This window comes from Rhinoderma darwinii, chromosome 8 (genome assembly GCF_050947455.1).
Source record: "Rhinoderma darwinii isolate aRhiDar2 chromosome 8, aRhiDar2.hap1, whole genome shotgun sequence".
In the NCBI taxonomy this organism is placed as follows: domain Eukaryota; kingdom Metazoa; phylum Chordata; class Amphibia; order Anura; family Rhinodermatidae; genus Rhinoderma; species Rhinoderma darwinii.
The window spans coordinates 19,641,089-19,660,205 of NC_134694.1; the positions used below are offsets into that span (position 1 = coordinate 19,641,089).

The window sequence follows — 19,117 nt, forward strand, 5'->3', positions numbered from 1 at the left end:
CTCGACACTCTTTTTTTTGCGTCCTTAATTGACACCGTTTACCATGTGGTCTAAATAACATAATAACTTTATTCAGCAGGTCGTTACGATTGCCACGGTACCAAATGGATATAGTTTTCTTATGTTTTACTATTTTTACACAGTAAAAACATAGTTTTTTCAAAATCATGTGTTTTTGTGTTTCCATATTTGAGTCATAACTTTTTTATTTTTCTGCCGATGCAGCTGTATGAGGGCTTTTTTTTTGTGGGACGACTTGTAGTTTTTATCGGCATCATTTTGGAGTAAATGCGACTTTTTGATCACTTCTTGTAAAAAAAAATTTAAGGCAGGATGGCATTGTTTTATATTTTATATTTTACGGAGTTTGCTGAGCAGGTTAAATAACATAATAGCTTTATAGTTTGGGACGCGGCGGTATCAAATATGTGTAACTTTTTTTTTCATAATAAAGTATTTTGTAAGGGGAAAAAGTGGGTTTTTAATTTTTTTTTCTTTGGGGTTTTTATTTATTTATTAAACTTTTTTATTAGTCCCACTAGGGGACTTCACTATGTGACCGTTTGATCGCTTTCATAATACACTGCAATTGCAGTGTATTATTGCCTGTCAGTGTAAAACTGACAAGCATCTGCTAGGCCATTCCTCTGGCATGGCTTAGCAGGCATTAACTAGAGGCAGACCTGGGGGCCTTTCTAAGGCTGCGATAGAAAGCACCGACACCCTGCAATTGCATAGCAGGGTGCTGGTGGGGTGAGAGAGCGAGCCCCCTCTCTACCTCCAAAACCACTTAGAGGCGGTTATTGAGCACTGCATCTAAGGGGTTAAAAGGGCGGACTTTGATCCGCCCGTTCGAGCAGCGCTGCTCCAAGCCCTCATCTACCGGAGGTAGCTGAGAGTACGGAGCTTTTAGTGCTCCCAGCGGCGCTGCTTAATTCTGATTCAGCGCCGTGAAAAGGCGTATGCATCAGAATAAAGCCCGTCAGTGGCCACCATGAAAACGCGTATTGGCGGTCACTAACGGGTTAAAGGGAATGTATCATGAGAAAATTGCTTACTATTTAAATCAGGTTTTTTATTATATATATATTTTTTTTAAATATTGGTGGTGTTTTTTGTGTGACTATCCATATAAAAAGTCTTGAAAGTTTACAGTTATCACAATGGCATCTAGAGCAGTCACAATATGCTGATATTTCCTGTTTTCTATAAGTCACTTGTCAACTTTGCCGTATATACAGGCACAGGATGTGTAGAGTCACCTCTTTATCATTAGAGGGTGGGTAAGTTAATGACATCCCTATTTTATTAATGAAAGCCCAGATAAGGTAGGATAGCAACACTACACACAGAGATAAGACTCTGTAGATCTTTTAAGCCCTGTGCACATCTGTATCGGAGCCTCTGTTGCAGATTCAGTCATTTTTGCTGGACATAATAGCATGCTGTGCTATTTTGTCCGGCAAAATGACGGAAAACCAGCAGGACCCATTAAAGTCAATGTGTTCCGTCAGGTGCCGTTGTATTCTGACGGATTCAGCGCTTCCTAGTATTTTGACGGATTCAGCGCTTCCATTTTTCCCATTTTGTTTTTTACTCTGACGGAACATCATAATGGAAATCGTAATATAGATGTGAACAGAGCCTTATTTATAAAAATATAAAGCATTACAATAACATAAGAATAATAATAACAACAACAACAACAGATAACATAACACAAAGTAACCTAACAAAAAGTACAATACCTGCACTTTACCCCAGAGCTGCACTCAAAAACAAGCCAGAACAAAAAAACATAATTGAAATAAAATAGAAATGAGCTGGTGCAGTCATACAGATGTATATGTATGCATCTCCTCCGGTCCCTGTGGAAGTGGCTGTACTTCATCACTTCCTGGGGACTAATAATCTCTAAGATTGTGTCAATTGACTCCCAAACATTTAAGCGTACAAACTAAAATTGAATACATGGCACGTCTGTGCTACGGAGAGTAGTTATCGTGGTGCCCAAGGAACTCTGGAAAGCGTTTTGATGTATATGTAATTTATATATAATTTATGAATGTGCATTAATATTTCATGTAGATATCAGACAAGAAATATATTATTTGAAACCATAAAGTGTAGGGCTTGCGGTCTTCTACACGAGGGTTCTCTGGCTACTACAATATTCTGTACTATTTCGACGTTGCAATATGTTTGGTGCAATTCATTTAATGGTTTTCCTACTATTGAAAAGCATTTTATCATGAAACAAATCACTTTGTTTCCCTCTTCTGCCTGTTTGTTAAAAATCCAATTGAGTATTTTTTTTGTTATATATATGGGGAAATTAAGTGACAACCAGTGTAGACATGATTACAGCTCCCGGCGGAGTGGTCACCCGGCCGTCCCAGAATCCTGAATGAGAACTCTAACTAGACATGTAGTGATACGTCACTCATTACCATATCGCTGAATTATTAGGCAGAATTACTTTTCAAGACGCTAAGAAAGACAGGATGACAACCCCGAGGAAGCTGTAATGGCGGCCATATTGGTTGCTGACACATCAACACATGAACACCGCAGCCAATTACAGGCCACAGCAGTGCTCTCAGTACGTACGGCACGTGCGTGCTAAGGCTTGTGATTGGCTACAGCGGTCATGTGTTGGTATGGCACATAACCGCTGCAGTGGTATAAACAGAGACCACTGGGAGTTCACAAGACTGTTGGCACTGCAGTGCCAGGGGATATATAGGGTGATTATGTGCCTATTTGTTATTTTCAGCCATAAGCAGCTACCATAAGATTTTTTTGGGGGTCCATTTTATGGGGTACTTAGGTCATGTACCTCATGAACCATGTGAATGTACGCAAAGTTCCCCTTCTACACAGGTACCACAACAGCATCAGCCAAGCAAGGACTTAACCCCTGTTACGGGATGATAGGGTTTGGTGGCATGGACATTACCAGTCGGGGCCCATATTTTTCCCTCTCCTATATATTCATCCCTTAATTGGTTTGCATTAGATTAGAAAAAAAATATTTATTTTTTTACAGAAACAGCACTACTCTCCCTCATTGGTTGTGTCTAGTATTGCCATTCACTTAGGTGGGGCTGAGCTGCAATTACAGACACAGACCATAAACTAGAGTGGCGCTATTTCTGAAAAACAGCAATATTTTTTTAATCTCATGCAAGCCCTTTAAGAAAAAAATATTGTTATTCCTCTTAAACAGTCCCTGTTTCTTTAAAAATTATATTTTCTTCCAATGCATTATATATAGTAAAGTATATACAGATCTGGTCATATTTCCTAAGCTGTTCTAGTAAGAAAATGTATTCAAATTGAATATGAAAACATCTGAGGAAGTTGCAGTATTTCTGTACACTATGCATTTCTCACTTTTTCCATTTTCCTCTACAGCTGCTGAGTCACACAGTAACATCTCTGGGTATGTAAGACATTTGTTCTTTGCATTGGTGGTAATGAGGAGGAGAAAGGGGAAGCTTAATCTCTATCAGATAAAGTCACATTAACTCCACTAAAAAAAACAAAAAAACCCACACACCACAAGCCAATGATTGAATATAGCTCCAAGATTTTAATGCCAACTTTTAACCCGCTCAAATAGTATGTAAATCAGAAAAATCTAATTAATAGTACGGTACATAAACCCGTGATTGGTGGCTAAAAACCTGGCTTTGGGTGATACTAGTTGAACGTTTCCTACCCAAATGCACAAGCGCAAATTTTGTTGAAGGAGGAATAATTGTTTGCAAATTTGTGGAAAAAACTTTCATGTTTCAGTATGACAACAAGGTCTATAAAAATTGTGTGGAAGAACTTGGTGTGGACAGAGCCTTCACCCCAATTATCGGCCAGGCCTTATCGCCCAATATTAGGGCCCACCTCACTAATAGTGGTGTGGACATGAAAGCCTATAGCCATGTTCCAAAATTGGATGGGAAGCCTTCCTACAAGGGAGAAGGCCATTGAAGCTCAAAGGAGAGAGGTTCTGATATAGTCTACTCCAACTCTATGAACAAATTACCATAGACAACTAAAGGGTTAAAATCAATTTCATCACATCATTCAACTTGTAAGACGTTCATACAGAACAGAATGCTAGCCCTGAGATAAACACACCAACATTAGGTTTTCGGGGGATGAAGTTTGGGTAAAGACTCCATCAGCAAGACTTAGAAACCCTTAGTGGAAGTGGTGATACGTCATCCATATGTGCCACCAGCAAAGTCCACTGTAGTATGGTGATGTGGTCACCCATTGACTGTATTGCCTGTTGCTAGGCAATAGCCCAAATATATATATGGGAGTTTCCATTTTTTAGAGACTTACCTTTAAATATTAGTGTGGGGCCCTTATACAGTGCCCTTATTGTGCTACATGTACCCTTTTAGGGCATATATACATCATAGAGGGGAATCCCTTACTCAAAACCCATTCTATGAGCCAGAGCGGACATTATCTGGTGGACCCGAGCAGTCCATACATTACACATGAGAGTGGCTACTGGACAAAAAAAAACTTTAGCTCAATCCCCTGAATTTTTTTTATTTTTATTACTGGAAATTGAATTGGATATTTAAATTCTATAAAATCTCAAACGGATATTCCCCTCTTAAACATGCCATAAATGCCAGATAGGTGCCAGTCCACCTATATCTACCTACCTCTGGGTCCCTTACTTATAAGTAGAATGGATGTCCGATGACCCCTGTTCACCGATGCCCAGCTGATGCATTCTCCATATTATGGAGATGTGGCTGTGCTTGCTTTGAATAGGCCATAAATGTTTTAGATGGGAATACCTCTTTAAAATATAATGTATCCTACAATAAAAATGGGTTGTCCAGGGTTATAAAAAACATTCAGATTTTTTTCTGAATACAGGGCCGCTCTTCTCCATGGGTTGTGTCTAGTAGGGCAGTCAATCCCCATTTAAAGGAATGGTGCTAGCTGCAATACCAGCCACAACCCATGGACAAGAGTGGCGCTGTTTCAGACCCTTTTTTCTAACACTGGACAACCCCTATAATAAACCAAGCTTTCTAAATTGAGCATTGTGTATGATTTTAGTCCTTGACAATTATTATATCTTTTACTTAACCCTATTGATCTGATAAATCCTTGTTTATATGATGAATTAGCGTAAGAAAATCGGTGTCTTTGTGTAATCAAGGCCACAATGTCATCTGTGTTTATAGCTGTATTATGTTATTAACGTGGAGCGAGGATTTGTGAGTGGGTGAATTGTATGTCCCACGGTTGGTTTCAGGCTGCCGTCCAGCACCAGTAAGTCACAGAGATCGAAAAGGCAGAGACCGTCCTCCCAGTATAACTTCAAACTGTTTAACGGGGATTTGGAGGAATTTGTGCAGGTACCCGCCACATCTGCTGCCCCTTCCTTTGCTTTCTGATTTGGCTTGTGTTCTTTGTGGGGAAATCACTGCAGTGTCGCTCCTCCCAGAAGCCTTTGCTGCATAGGATTCTCTCTGTCAGTGCAAATACGTTCCACATTGGCGCTAAATGATCTTGCAACCTGTGCTTCCGTGTATATAACATGAATGTGTCACCTGCTGCTGACGGGACCCCTCTTTTAGGATTTTAATAACGCATTTCCCTGTCTATGGCCATTCCCCTTTTCCCTTATTCTTTGTGTTTTTCATTTTCGTCTCTTAATTAGAGGTTTTTATTTTTAAGGAAACCTGTCGCCAGTATTGTCCCCCTTTTCACATTTGTATTCTTCTCAAATTTTGGAGATAAAAAAGAAGGACATGTGTATCCAGTGCCTATTAGGGTATGTTCACACGCACTATTTACGGACGTAATTCGGGCGTTTTAACCTCGAATTACGTCTGAAAATACGGCACCAAAGCGTTCGGCAAACATCTGCCCATTCATTTGAATGGGCTTTACGATGTACTGTGCCGACGGTAATTTTTTTTTCGTAAAAAAGACGCCCGCGTCAAAGAACTGCCAGTCACTTCTTGAGACGTAATTGGAGCCGTTTTCCATTGACTCCATGGAAAAACAGCTCCAATTACGTCCATAATGGACGCAGCGAAAAGCACCTGCACATGCCATTACGTCTGAAATTGCGGAGCTGTTTTCTCCTGAAAACAGCTCTGTGATTTCAGCCGTTACGGACGTGTACGTGTGAGCATACCCTTAAAATGCCATTGCTATGCCTCAATAACAATGCCAGCCCCATACCAGTTTCACCATAATAGTGCCAGATACAGTACTCTCATAAGAGTGCCCAACACCATATCTAACCACAGTGCCCCATAAGAGTGCCACCTAGAATGCTGCAGATAAACGCCACCCAGGACCACATAAAAGTGCCAGTTTTAATGCCCTTATACAAGAGCCAGTCACAGTAATAATAAACTTACCCCCACCAACCTCTTTATTCTCTCTCATCTTCAACTAGTAGAAAGTTACATGCGGGTGACCATTCAACAGTCATCCACACATAAATCTATTACTGTGCCAACTGACGCTAGAGACAGCTGCCCACCAAAACCAAACACTGAACCGAAAGTGGCAAACGTGGACAGGAATTTGGGAGGTTTGCTTTAGGATACATTACAGATAGTTACAATGGTGCCCATTAAATGGTGTCCCAAAGTGGAAAATTGCTTACAACATGTGGCCCCATATCTGTAAACCGTCTTAGCATTTCAGCACAACATAGAGGGGCATGGGCAACATTTTCCTTAGCCTTGACTCTTATGAAACACTAAAAGCCTTGCGGCTTCTGCCCCCATGACTGGCACTTCAACTGGCTATTTAGTGGGTGGTGTTGTTGTGCCCACTTGCTCAGAGTTGATAGAACATCATATACTGTAGATCTTATGCCAATCTTCTCTGATGATCGTTACCTTTCAATACCCCTCTATCTGTATTCGGTCCTTACATCACTTACTTAAGGAACTTCATCTTGATAACCCCTTGCAGTCCCTCTTATCTCTTGTCATCATGTATCTTCCTCTGTGCAATCTCTGCTTCCTTTTTGTTGACTATACTTGACTTCCGTTTTTGTGTCAGTCGCCCCGTTCAGCAGTATATGGTCCTCTTTCTATGACATATCTGCTCCTTTCTCTAAAGGAGACAAATAATATTTTTCTCGTAGGATCATGGGCTAAATCTATGAAAACATTTATATATAACATAGGATATATAATGAGATAATAAAGAAAAAAATATTCAAAAAACATAGTCACCCGCTCCATCCTTTAAAAGGGCCAGTTGCCACTTAACCTTCTTCTATAATTCTCTGGGTTAGTTCTGCAGATTTTTAAAGGGCAATTCCATTCATCCTATAAATAAATATCAGTGGTGCAATAAACATCCCTAAATGAAATCCCATGAAATGTTTATAACACTGGCCATGTTAAATACTTTTTTTACTATTCTGAATATTACTCGCAATATTCCTCAGGATGGAGCACAGCGTTTCCGATTCTTGTGGGCGGAGCTCTCCCCTGTGCTCATTATTTCCCGCTGTTTAGTAATGTACTTTGTATGGCTTGCCAAGAGAAGGGATATGACAACTAGTCTACAGACAGTTTTGGCTCTGTTAAATGGTTGTCACTTTAAGTAAGACTATAGATCTGAATAGGTGGAAGAAGTAGAATAATGATACATTTCTAGTATCAAAGCTTCATGGCAACCAAATAAAGTCTCCCTCTGTTCCGGCCATATATTTGGGGTTGTCTTCTTAAGGAAAAAACTGAAGACCTCATGTTGGAGGTCTTCTGACCCTATATTTGGGTTCCCTAAGAAACACTGAACATAGATGCTCTCTACGAAGCTTGATGGGTTAAAGAAGAGCTCAAGTTGGCAACGTAACAAGTACTAGTAGGCTCTGGGACAAAAGCTTAAAATTGGTTGAGATTAATCCCTGGAGAGATCTTGAAGGTTCTCCTGGTCTCCTTTATATGTAGCATGACACCTTCATGGCCTTAATGGCATGGTGTTATGGTGCACCGTGTTGTATATGTGAGAATCTCAGATGTCCCCAACCTACAAGTGCTGATGGTGTCGTGATCCAAGGTAGTGGACTAGGAGGACTTCCGAGATTGGGGATTGACCCATTTAGTTTTAGCCGACATATTACTGACTACATTTTTTTATTCTTTCCTGTCTACAAAACTTTCCTTTTCCTTTTTTTTTAACTTTTTGTATTCTGGACTTGAATTTGCTTTTAGGTCAGTAAATGGCAAGGAGCTTGTCCTGGTTTGCATTGCCTCTTGGATTTCTGCATTATTTACTATGAGTACACTAAAAATTCTTGTGTGATTTTCCCCTCCCCCTCCAGTACTTTTCTGCACTTTTCACATGGGTCTTATCTAATGCTGCTTGTGCTTCCAGTTAACCCTTTACAGATCGATCCTCTCTTTTTTGTCTTTTTGTTCCTCTGCTCTGCTTGCAGGAAAAGGAGATACCTGTCCCGTGCCCAGGTACGTTTCAGTGATACTTCTCTTCTTGCATGGCTTTCAGCTCTGTTGTCTACTTGCTTTCTTCAATGTTTTTTCATTAAAATAGAAATGTCTAAGTTAAAAAATAATAATTGTAAACACTGTCAAATTAATGTCATGATAACCACCAAATAATATAGTATCATTGAAATACAGGTTAAGTCAAAAGTCAGGAACCACTCAAATATCTTAAAAAATATTGTATCCAACAAGATCGCTGCTCTGAAGATGGGGAAGGGTTATGACCATATGTAGACCCATTGATCCAAAATCTGATAGTAATGATGAGACTGATCTATTAGATTTGGTTGTCCCCAACTTTTGACTTGTCCTCTACAATGTGGCTGTTATTTCTCATGTCACTTCTACAGAGACATTTCTTATCTTTTTGCCATATTTGTCCTTCAATAAACTACATTATGTCAATTGCTTTATATAAAAGTAATGTCCATGAAGTTCAACCTTTCACAGATCGATTATATATCCACTGGGGTGGTCAGAAATAAAAAATGCACCAGTAAGTTGCCCACTTACAGCCCCAATCTACATGGGAGGATACAGCGATCTGTATGATCAGCTCTGATCAGGTCTGGCCAATAAGGCTGGGTTCACACGACCTATTTTCAGACGTAAACGAGGCGTATTATGCCTCGTTTTACGTCTGAAAATAGGGCTACAATACGTCGGCAAACATCTGCCCATTCATTTGAATGGGTTTGCCGACGTACTGTGCTGACAACCTGTCATTTACGCGTCATCGTTTGACAGCTGTTAAACGACGACGCGTAAAAATACAGCCTCGTCAAAAGAAGTGCAGGACACTTATATACATTATATGCAGGACACTTCTTTCAGACGTAATTTGAGCCGTTCTTCATTGAACTCAATGAAGCACAGCTCAAAATTTACGGCTGTCAGAGAAGCCTCGCAAAATGCGAGGAGGAGGAATTACGGCTGAAACGAGGCAGCTGTTTTCTCCTGAAAACAGTCTGTCTTTTCAGACGTAAAAGCCTCTCACCGTGTGCACATACCCTTAGACATTTATCTGTTAGCCCAATCAGACTTGATCAGCTAGTTGAGCAGCAAGATCATGTGAACTTTTAAGTAAAGCAATGTGAATCTTGTAGTTATTCATCATATATACTTTAGTTTAAATATTTTATAGCTTTTTATTACTATGTTGTTCTAGACCGAAATAAAAAATCACTTAGTCTGGTTCAGGCTCAATTCCCAAGCTCCAAAAATGTTACCTTGGGTCCCATGAGGTAGAGGCTGTAGTGATTCTTTTGGCCTGCTTCCCCAAGATTATGACTGCCCATGGGCCAGCATGAATTGGTGTCATGATCCACCTGTTCTCTAATTAAAGGACCTTTCTCAGGGTGTATTAGAAAAATTGCTACATTTTTTGGGTTGGTTCAAAACTTTCAGCTATATTCATTTCTTCTAAACCCACGTAGGATAAGAAGTTAGCTATTTCCTCCCTCAATTATGTAACCACTTTAAAGTATTCCCTTTTTTTTTTTTTTTTACCGTGGCCTAGCAAATAAAACATCGCTTTATGGTCTAGAACTTATATATGTACTTGTATATGTAGTCCATGTGACGGCCATTAGACGGACTCATGTACTTCTATGGGGCTGTTCACATGACTGTTGTTTCGACAGAGTGTGTGAAGGGTCCATGAAAAAATAGGACGTCTTATTTTTTTGCACTTTACGCATCTGTCCATAGACTCTAGTCTATTGGGGATGCGTGATAACGCGTCCCGCACGGGTGCAGCATGGGTGCACCTCGGGCGTGAAAAACTGTAGTTTTTTTTAGAAGCTAATATCATAGTAGGTGGAGAACACGGTAGTGGAAAGTGCATAGGTCAGAAATAGTAGACATCTTGCAGTTTCCTCATGCAATTTACTTATTATTTGACCTGTCTTCACCACCCAGAAATCAGGAGAAGCCATTCCACGGGTAGTGTCCAGCTGTATCCGCTTCATAAACTTACACGGTAGGTAAACTTAACAGATCCTTCATTTACTCATTTTATAATCACCTGCTATTTATAGTATTACTGTCCCCATATGGGGCAGATGGGCCTTTCTTACCCCCAGCCCCTTTTGGTCTTAGTAAAGTTGGGGTTGGCAGCAAGAAGGCCATAATATCCAGGTAGAAGCCATCAGCCAGGGCTTTATTTCTGTAAGTGTTGACAGCCTGGGATGGAGAGGGGTGCAATATCTCTTTAGTTTAATCATGTTTTCTTCTCTGTTCACATCCAAAGTAAAATTAAACAATCTACTGGTTGCTTCTTACAGTCATATGACCTATCAGTTGAGCTCTACATAATTGTCATATAAATTCCTACAATGCATTGCATGTTAGCATGAATCCAATAAAAATTGGAATTTAGCCTTGGTTGTGGGTGGAGAAGGAAACGTTGTGTAATTTATGCAGATTTATGCTGTGAAATGCCAAAAACAGTTAATAAGTGCAGTTCATCTTATCGGGTAGTTTTTAAAGGCATGCGAGTGGCACCCGATAATTTTCACGGACCCATTCACTTTAGTGGGTGAATCGGGTCCGTGAAAACGGTCCCGACTCTCCGATCCTTTTAAAGATAGAACATGTCCTATCATACCACAGATCACGGAAGGGACTCGGGCGGCCCATTAGCCCTTACTCATCAAGCTTATGACTGAGTGGGTTGTCTTATCAGAAAACTGTTATGTCTCAAAGCTCCTTTATCATGAGACACGGTCATTGTACTGGCATCCATAAGATGACCACATACTGTAGTGGGCACTATGATCAGGGTTGTATACTCCCCTGGCACCTATTTGGAAAGGAAGTTTGGATTTAGCAATTTGAGCTGCGGTGACTCAACTGGAGCTTTCGTTGGGAACCCTTACCACTAAGTTAACCCTTTATGGGTATCTTAAAGATGTCCATGTTTTATATGACACTGTCTCATGATCAGTATTTGAGTATTAAAAAAGAACAGTCACTCTGGCGAGTTTATCTAGAAAGTATGAGTGTAATAAATAATAGCGTCTATGTAAAAATATTGTTGGCTTTGTCAGACTCCTGATACTGTTTTTTAGGTCTACAGCACGAGGGTATATTCCGTGTTCCAGGTTCACAGGCCCAGGTGAATGAGATTCGCAGTGCCTTTGAAAGAGGTTTGTGTTACACAGAGATATGGTATCTATGTGACATTAAGGCTCGTGAAAAAAACGTAACTGGTCTGGTCCATAAGAGCGGACTGAGTGGTCAGGCTGTCAGACAGTACCCAAGGGCCTAGCCCCCAGAGGCTTCCTTCCACCCAATGTAGATGAAGGAGCACAGCGATGGACCCCTGTCTGAAGGCAGAGTGGATTACCTCCTGGTCCAGTGATCGCCTATGACATTCAGAGTGACTGGGAACATAGAGTATTTCACAACTTTACATTTCATTCCAGTATTATGATGTCAATGAATGTGGATAGGTTATTTTTTTAGGTCACTCTATTATGTTATTATAGTCATTGTGGCAATTTCCATTGTTAGTCCTTTCCCGTGTTTTGTGCTTGCTGTGGTTTAGTAAAATAATGCCATCTGTTGGTGACATGTTGAATTACATTGCTTTGGTATGTGTTAAAGGGATTATCCACTAACTGACAACTGATGACCTATCCACCGGATAGATCATTAGTATATCATCGGTGCGGGTCTGTCACCCGGACCACGCACCGTTAAGCCGCTCCGGTTGCCTCTGCGCACCGGACAAACCTGCCGGAAGCAGTTGGCTCCGGCCATGGAATAGCGTCCGAGCTGCAGTACTGCAGCTCTGCTCCTATTCAAGTGAATTGGAGCAGAATTGCAGTTCTGCAGCATGGCCGCTAAGCTATGTACGGAGCCAACTGCTTCTGGCTCTGTACATCGCATAATGTGCAACAACATACGATTCCTGCAGGCAACCGGAGCAGCTGAACGGTGCGGGGTCCGGGTCCGATGATATACTGAAGACCTATCCAGTGAATAGGTCATCAGTTGTCCGGTAGTGGACAATGCCTTTAAACTTTTATAGTATGTCAATCTATAGCATGTCAAACTTTTCTAAGGACTGACATTTTAATTTCCCTTTAATTTAAGGAACACAAATTGATACAATTTGATACAAATTGTGTAATTCCTGGTACACTGCCCCCTCAGTTTATCATTTTCACCTGGAGTGTTCCTTTTAAAGGGTTTGTTCCACTATTAAATGTTATTGCAATATAATTCAGCATTAAAAATTAATTAGTTTTGTCATTTACCTTATGTTACAAAAATGCTCCAGTTGCGAGATATTCCCTTTACTTTATTCTAATGGCGCCCCCAGTGTTCATTCTATAGTAATGTGCACGTCCTCCTAATGAGCTGAATGAGGGAGGATGCACGTGCTCAGTTCAGCTCTCCAACTGCCACCACCCAAAATGTCTTCTCTGCTTGTCAGTAAAGAAGTAGAGAAGAAGGTTTTATTCAGCAACACATCCTGTAGTGGGGATGGAGACTCACACAGTAAGAAATGCACAGGAGAGCCAGCAGTATTGTTAGCTGGAGAGAGCCTGCATACAGCACTGCTTACATATAGCGTGCAGCTCTCCACTCTCCTGTTCTTCCTTTCTATGTGTGTATATTGCAAGCTTTCCCTCTTCTTTAGTTATATAGGTCTGGTATCTCCCTCTTTTTACATTTTATAGGTCTGGGCTCTCTTTTTGGGTAATATAGTGCTGGGCTCTACCTTTTCTAGTTATATAGTGCTGGGCTCTCCCTCTTTTTCAGTTATATTGGTCTGGGCTCTCCCTCTTTTTCAGTTATATAGGTCTGGGCCCTCCCTCTTTTTTAGTTATATAGGGCTGGTATTTCCCTCTTCAGTTATATACATCTGGGCTCTCTCTCTTTATGAGTAATATAGGGCTGGGCTCTCCCTCTTCTACAGTTATATAGGTCTGGGCCCTCCCTCTTTTTTAGTTATATAGGGCTGATATTTCCCTCTTCAGTTATATACATCTGGGCTCTCTCTCTCTTTATGAGTAATATAGAGCTGGGCTTTCCCTCTATAAAGACATGTAATTGGGGGGCATTTGTAAAGCTTCGCCTAGAGAGGACGGCAGAGACAGTGAAACAGAACGATTTACCTATACAAGCTATGACAGGGAGGGTGAGGAGCTGCATCAGAAAGGACATGCCCCCTGAGCTGCCAGCCTGAAGAAAATCTAGTAGAGGAATTGGAGCAATGAATGGGAAGATCTTGATCTGTGTAAGATACAGGGCTGATTCTAGCATTGTTAGAAAGAGATTGTCATGCACTATATCATGCCTGATTATTCTTTTTTCATTTTCATTAATTCTGGGACAGCCCCATTAAGAGCTCCATAATGCGAATGGCTGTGGATGCACCATATGCATGAGTTACAATGTCAAATCATTGTAATTTTGCAGGAATGCTGTAGCAGGGTGTAAAGGGTCTATTTAAAGTGTATCTCCTGTCTCTTATACTGCTGAGACGTCTCACAGTAAAACGCTGTAGTTACCAAACAATTATTTATTGATGTATGAGCTTATCCCAAGGTGCGGGGACATCCACATATGAAACATGACAGTTTCTTATAACAGAAATGTCTGCAGTCACAGTCTGTAGATATAAGGGCCACAGCTTACATCTATAGGCGCTTTAGACAAGTTGTACACAATCCTTTATAGTCATATTCAGGTGGTAATAGGGTTTGCACAATCCCTCAGTATCCATGGAGGGAAGGGCATCGCCATCGGCAGAAGCTCACACACGGCTTCTGTACTCAGATATTTCTTTCAGCAGCATAACATTCACCTTTTCTGACTATTTTATGCCACTGCGGCTTGTCTTCTGTTCCTGGAGGGGTTCAGGTACCTGAGGATACCCACTCTCTACCCACGCTTACCCAGCACATCCCTCTCTCTCTACTGGCAACAAGTGACATCATTATTTCAGTTGGGGTCATCCAATCAGATCCCAGGCTTCACCAAAATGGAGGCTGTACATACAGAAACTGCCGAAACAGGAGACACTGACTAAGGCCCCATGCACAGGGCCACGATTGCAGGCATGGCCGGCCGCCCGCATTTTCGGCCCGTGCTCCCATACAAAGTAACATGTCATATGTTTTGCGGTACACTTCTACGACCCGGGCACCTTCTCGTAAATAGATGGGAAGATATCCGTGGACAATAGAAATTAATGGGTCCGTAATTGTTGACCGTAATTGCGGTCCGCAATTACGGACGATTTTTACGGTCGTGTGCATTGGGCCCAACACAGGATAACCCATATTCACCACCCTTACAAGGGGATGTAACACAGCATAACCAGTTGGATTTTCCTTCAGGACTATAGGAAAACTGAGCGACACACCCATCTTTTTTTATTTATTTTTTCTTAAAGGGTATGCCCTATTTGGGCAATACCTTTTTGTTAGAAGCATTTCCCTACAATAAGTTGATCACAGAATCTCCCATTACTGGGCCCCACAACAATCAGCAGCAAGTGTTCAATTTCCCTGCAGCGCCACTGCAGGGGAAATTAGTATTACATTGTTTACATTGACCCTATGTGGGTCCTCCAGAGCAAGAGATGTTCATTGTAGCTGCTCATTGGTCTGGCTAATAAATGACGATCCTGAACTGGGACTCCCCTCTATTAACTCTAGAATTCCCAAATAGGGCTTTTAAAATTTGATTTTCTAAACCAGACAACCCTTAAAGAGGCTCTGTCACCAGATTTTGCAACCCCTATCTGCTATTGCATGTGATCGGCGCTGCAATGTAGATTACAGTAACGTTTTTATTTTTAAAAAACGAGCATTTTTGGCCAAGTTATGACCATTTTTGTAGTTATGCAAATGAGGCTTGCAAAAGTCCAAGTGGGTGTGTTTAAAGTAAAAGTCCAAGTGGGCGTGTATTATGTGCGTACATCGGGGCGTTTTTAATACTTTTACTAGCTGGGCGTTCTGATGAGAAGTATCATCCACTTCTCTTCAGAACGCCCAGCTTCTGGCAGTGCAGACACAGCCGTGTTCTCGAGAGATCACGCTGTGTCGTCACTCACAGGTCCTGCATCGTGTCAGACGAGCGAGGACACCGGCACCAGAGGCTACAGTTGATTCTGCAGCAGCATCAGCGTTTGCAGGTAAGTAGCTACATCGACTTACCTGCAAACGCCGATGCTGCTGCAGAATCAACTGAAGCCTCTGGTGCCGGTGTCCTCGCTCGTCTGACACGATGCAGGACCTGTGAGTGACGTCACAGCAGTGATCAGGCAGAAGCTGGGCGTTGTGAAGAGAAGTGGATGATACTTCTCATCAGAACGCCCAGCTAGTAAAAGTATTAAAAACGCCCCGATGTACGCACATAATACACGCCCACTTGGACTTTTACTTTTAAACACACCCACTTGGACTTTTGCAAGCCTCATTTGCATAACTACAAAAATGGTCATAACTTGGCCAAAAATGCTCGTTTTTTAAAAATAAAAACGTTACTGTAATCTACATTGCAGCGCCTATCTGCTGCAATAGGAGATAGGGGCTGCAAAATCTGGTGACAGAGCCTCTTTAAGGGTCTATTCACATTCGGCAAGTCTGAGGTACCTTGGTCACACAAGTGGAAATGTTTGAGGGCTCGCTCTCCGTTTTAGGCCACATTACTAATAAAGTCTAATAGATTATTTGTAACATAAATCTAGAAAATTGGGTTTGTGAGCCTATCAAAATAATCCTCTAGTAGACCAGTCCAACCTTGAGTTGTCCTTGAAGTTTCCTTGTAAATGTATTTTAAATATAAAATGTTAGTCACTACATTTATTTGCTAATGAAGCGATTAAATGATTTCGATGAATGACAGAAAAATCATCCACAGGTAGAACACATTTTCATTCATTCAGGTTGGTCGTACACATTATGGTTCTCATTTATGATCATTGTTCACAGTTGTATGTGGCCGGCTTTAATAGAAAATGTCCATCTGATTGTTCCTGGTTCTTCCTCTTGCCCTTTTTGTATAGCTAGATCTACTAAAAAGAGAATGTTCGTGTCAATTTGCCATATTTCTCCAATAAGAGGACTAATCTGTGCTCTTTCCCAGGTGAGGATCCGTTAGTCTCCAGCTACACTGGGAATGATGTGGATTCCGTGGCTGGGGTTCTCAAGCTATACTTCCGAGGACTGGAGAAGCCACTATTTCCAAATGAAATGTTTAGTGAATTGCTCTCCTCTCTCCGTGAGTGTCTTTCTATCATGTCTATATTGGGACTTTGATGGGAATTCTTTAAATGAAAGACTGTCTGAAAAATTGATGCCCAAGGCACCTGCCTTATTTTGTCCCATTGCAGGCACAGCTTTGCAGATCTACAATACTTGACTGGTGTAGATATTTGTTCTCTGAGATTTTGGGTGGTTGGAGTGATTATTAAAATAACAGTAAATTGAAAAGGATGTCAAGTCTACAGGGAGTCTAAAATCTACCTCCTGTCTTATAGGAGGTTCAGGACGCCTCTTTGTTTATCCCCATGCTTTTACAGATCTGCTTGTTCAGATTGGCTTCTGTGTATTAGCACAAGCTCATCACAAGCTCACAAATCAGTCACTGAACAGAGAACCATTAGTGAGAAATACTCAAATGTACAGTATTATAAGATAATGAGGCACTTTTCACAACTGCGTTTCGCCCTTCTGTCGGGGGTTCTCTCGACTGTCAACCCTAATGGGGTCTGTTAGATGCCATTTGGATCTTTCTTTTGTTCTGGTTGGGTTTTCAACTCACTGTCAAAGTATTGGTCAGGGTAATATAACCCCGTTTGAGTACTGGGAGAAACCTGTACTAAATTAGAGAGAGGACCATATGGTTGGTTTGATATTCTTCTGGAAATTTAGCAGAACATAGTGTTGAGTAAAGTGAAGAAATGAATATTTTAGTAATTTACTAATGGCTACCAGAGCCAACCAGATCTCAACTTTGATTGTGTGCCAAATGCATAATAATCTTTTATATTATTTAGGCTTCATGCACAGGACCATAAAACCGTGGACCGTAACACGATCCGCGGTTTTACAGACCCATTCAGTTCTATTGGCCGCAGACACCTTTCCGTATCGCTACGGATGGGTGTCCGTGCCGTAGAACTGTGTCGAGAATTATGGAGCATGTCCGTTTTTTCATGTTTTACGGGCCGTGCTCCCATACTTTGTATTGGAGCACGGGCCGAAAATGTGGGCGGCCCTTAGCAGACGGCCGTACCCGCAATCGTGGGCCACGATTACAGGCACGGTCGTGTGCATTGGGCCTTACCTGTATGTAGTCGGTATGCATACATGTTTTCTTAAAACATATATTTTTTACCCAACAGAAGTGGAGATCCAGGAAAGAGTTGCACACTTGAAGAATTTGGTGTCACAGCTCCCCCCAATTGTCACCCTTGTCCTAAGATACCTCTTTGCCTTCTTGAATCAGTGAGTAGTTTGGAGAACCCATTCAGATAATACTATTGTTTCTATTTTACTGTCTACACAGTGTCTTTTTAAGGCCTTTTGCTCCGTAAAGGGAATGTGTCACTAGAAATTATTTTTATTTTTTTTCCAGTTGAACAATTAGTATTTAACTGATTACACATTGTTTTAATTTGTTTTAATTTTTTCACAGGTCAGGAAATATTATAAATTAGATTCTAATTTTTTTACATTTCCATGTGCTGGCCACTAGCGGGAGCAGTTCCCAAAATTGCAGCATGGTCACTGTGGTAAAGCAACCTCATTGATGTATGCTGCAAATTTGGGGTGGACACACTCTCCTCTAGTGGCCTCACACAATCCCCCCTCCCTTCTTCTGGCTAGTGCCAGGAGAAGGAAGGGTTTGAATGTCTTCACACCTTCTACACTGTGTGCCGCCATTTTCTGAGCGACTGCACAGTGTAAGAGGATTAGATACAGGGCTCAGCAGACAGTATCACATGAACATACACAAACATAATGCTCACCACATACATGAACATAATATACACATCATACACGAACATAAATTACCTGCTCCTGCCGCCGCCTCCGCTGGTCTATGCTCCTCTTCCTTTCGCCTTCGCTTCGTTGAACATATGGCCGAAAGCCGCGGCCGGAAGTCGTCATCTTACTGTTCGGCAGCGGCTTCCGGTCCACTTGAAAATGGTATTTATGAACGAGCTTCGTTTTGCTCATTGTGGGAGCCGCGCATGCGCTGTTCCCACACAGACGGCGCACGCAACTGAGAATGGAACGGCTCCCGTTCGCATTCTCTATGGGGTTGTGTGTTCCGTATAGCATCTCTGTATGTCGTTAATCGATACATACAGAGATGAAAAAAAAAAAGGCAGCCCCCATAGAGAAGTAAAAGTAAGAATACATTAAAAAGTAAAAAATAAGAACACAATTAAATACATTTTTTGATAATATTATATTAAAAGCAATATAATAATACAAAAAAAAAATAATGACACCTTCCCTTTAAAGAGGTTGTCTGGTTTAAAAACCCATTTCCAAATACCCTACTAGGGAACTTGGGTTAATAAAGGCCCCCCACCCCTCCCCCCATTCAGGACCCCCATCTAT

At 41.3% G+C, this 19,117-nt stretch overlaps 1 protein-coding gene across 2 annotated transcripts in view; it reads left to right on the forward strand.

The window, feature by feature from the left end:
- ARHGAP4 (Rho GTPase activating protein 4) overlaps positions 1 to 19,117 on the forward strand; it is an 84,831-nt gene that overhangs the window by 57,419 nt on the left and 8,295 nt on the right. Inside the window, exons 11-16 of one of the 2 annotated variants that reach the window (XM_075835459.1) lie at positions 3,418 to 3,445; positions 5,291 to 5,393; positions 10,440 to 10,500; positions 11,591 to 11,668; positions 16,629 to 16,763; positions 17,890 to 17,992. In XM_075835459.1, coding sequence (XP_075691574.1) covers positions 3,418 to 3,445; positions 5,291 to 5,393; positions 10,440 to 10,500; positions 11,591 to 11,668; positions 16,629 to 16,763; positions 17,890 to 17,992 — 508 coding nt within the window. Of the gene's footprint in view, positions 1 to 3,417; positions 3,446 to 5,290; positions 5,394 to 8,452; positions 8,481 to 10,439; positions 10,501 to 11,590; positions 11,669 to 16,628; positions 16,764 to 17,889; positions 17,993 to 19,117 lie in introns of both variants that reach the window. The other variant, XM_075835460.1, reaches the window with a different exon arrangement.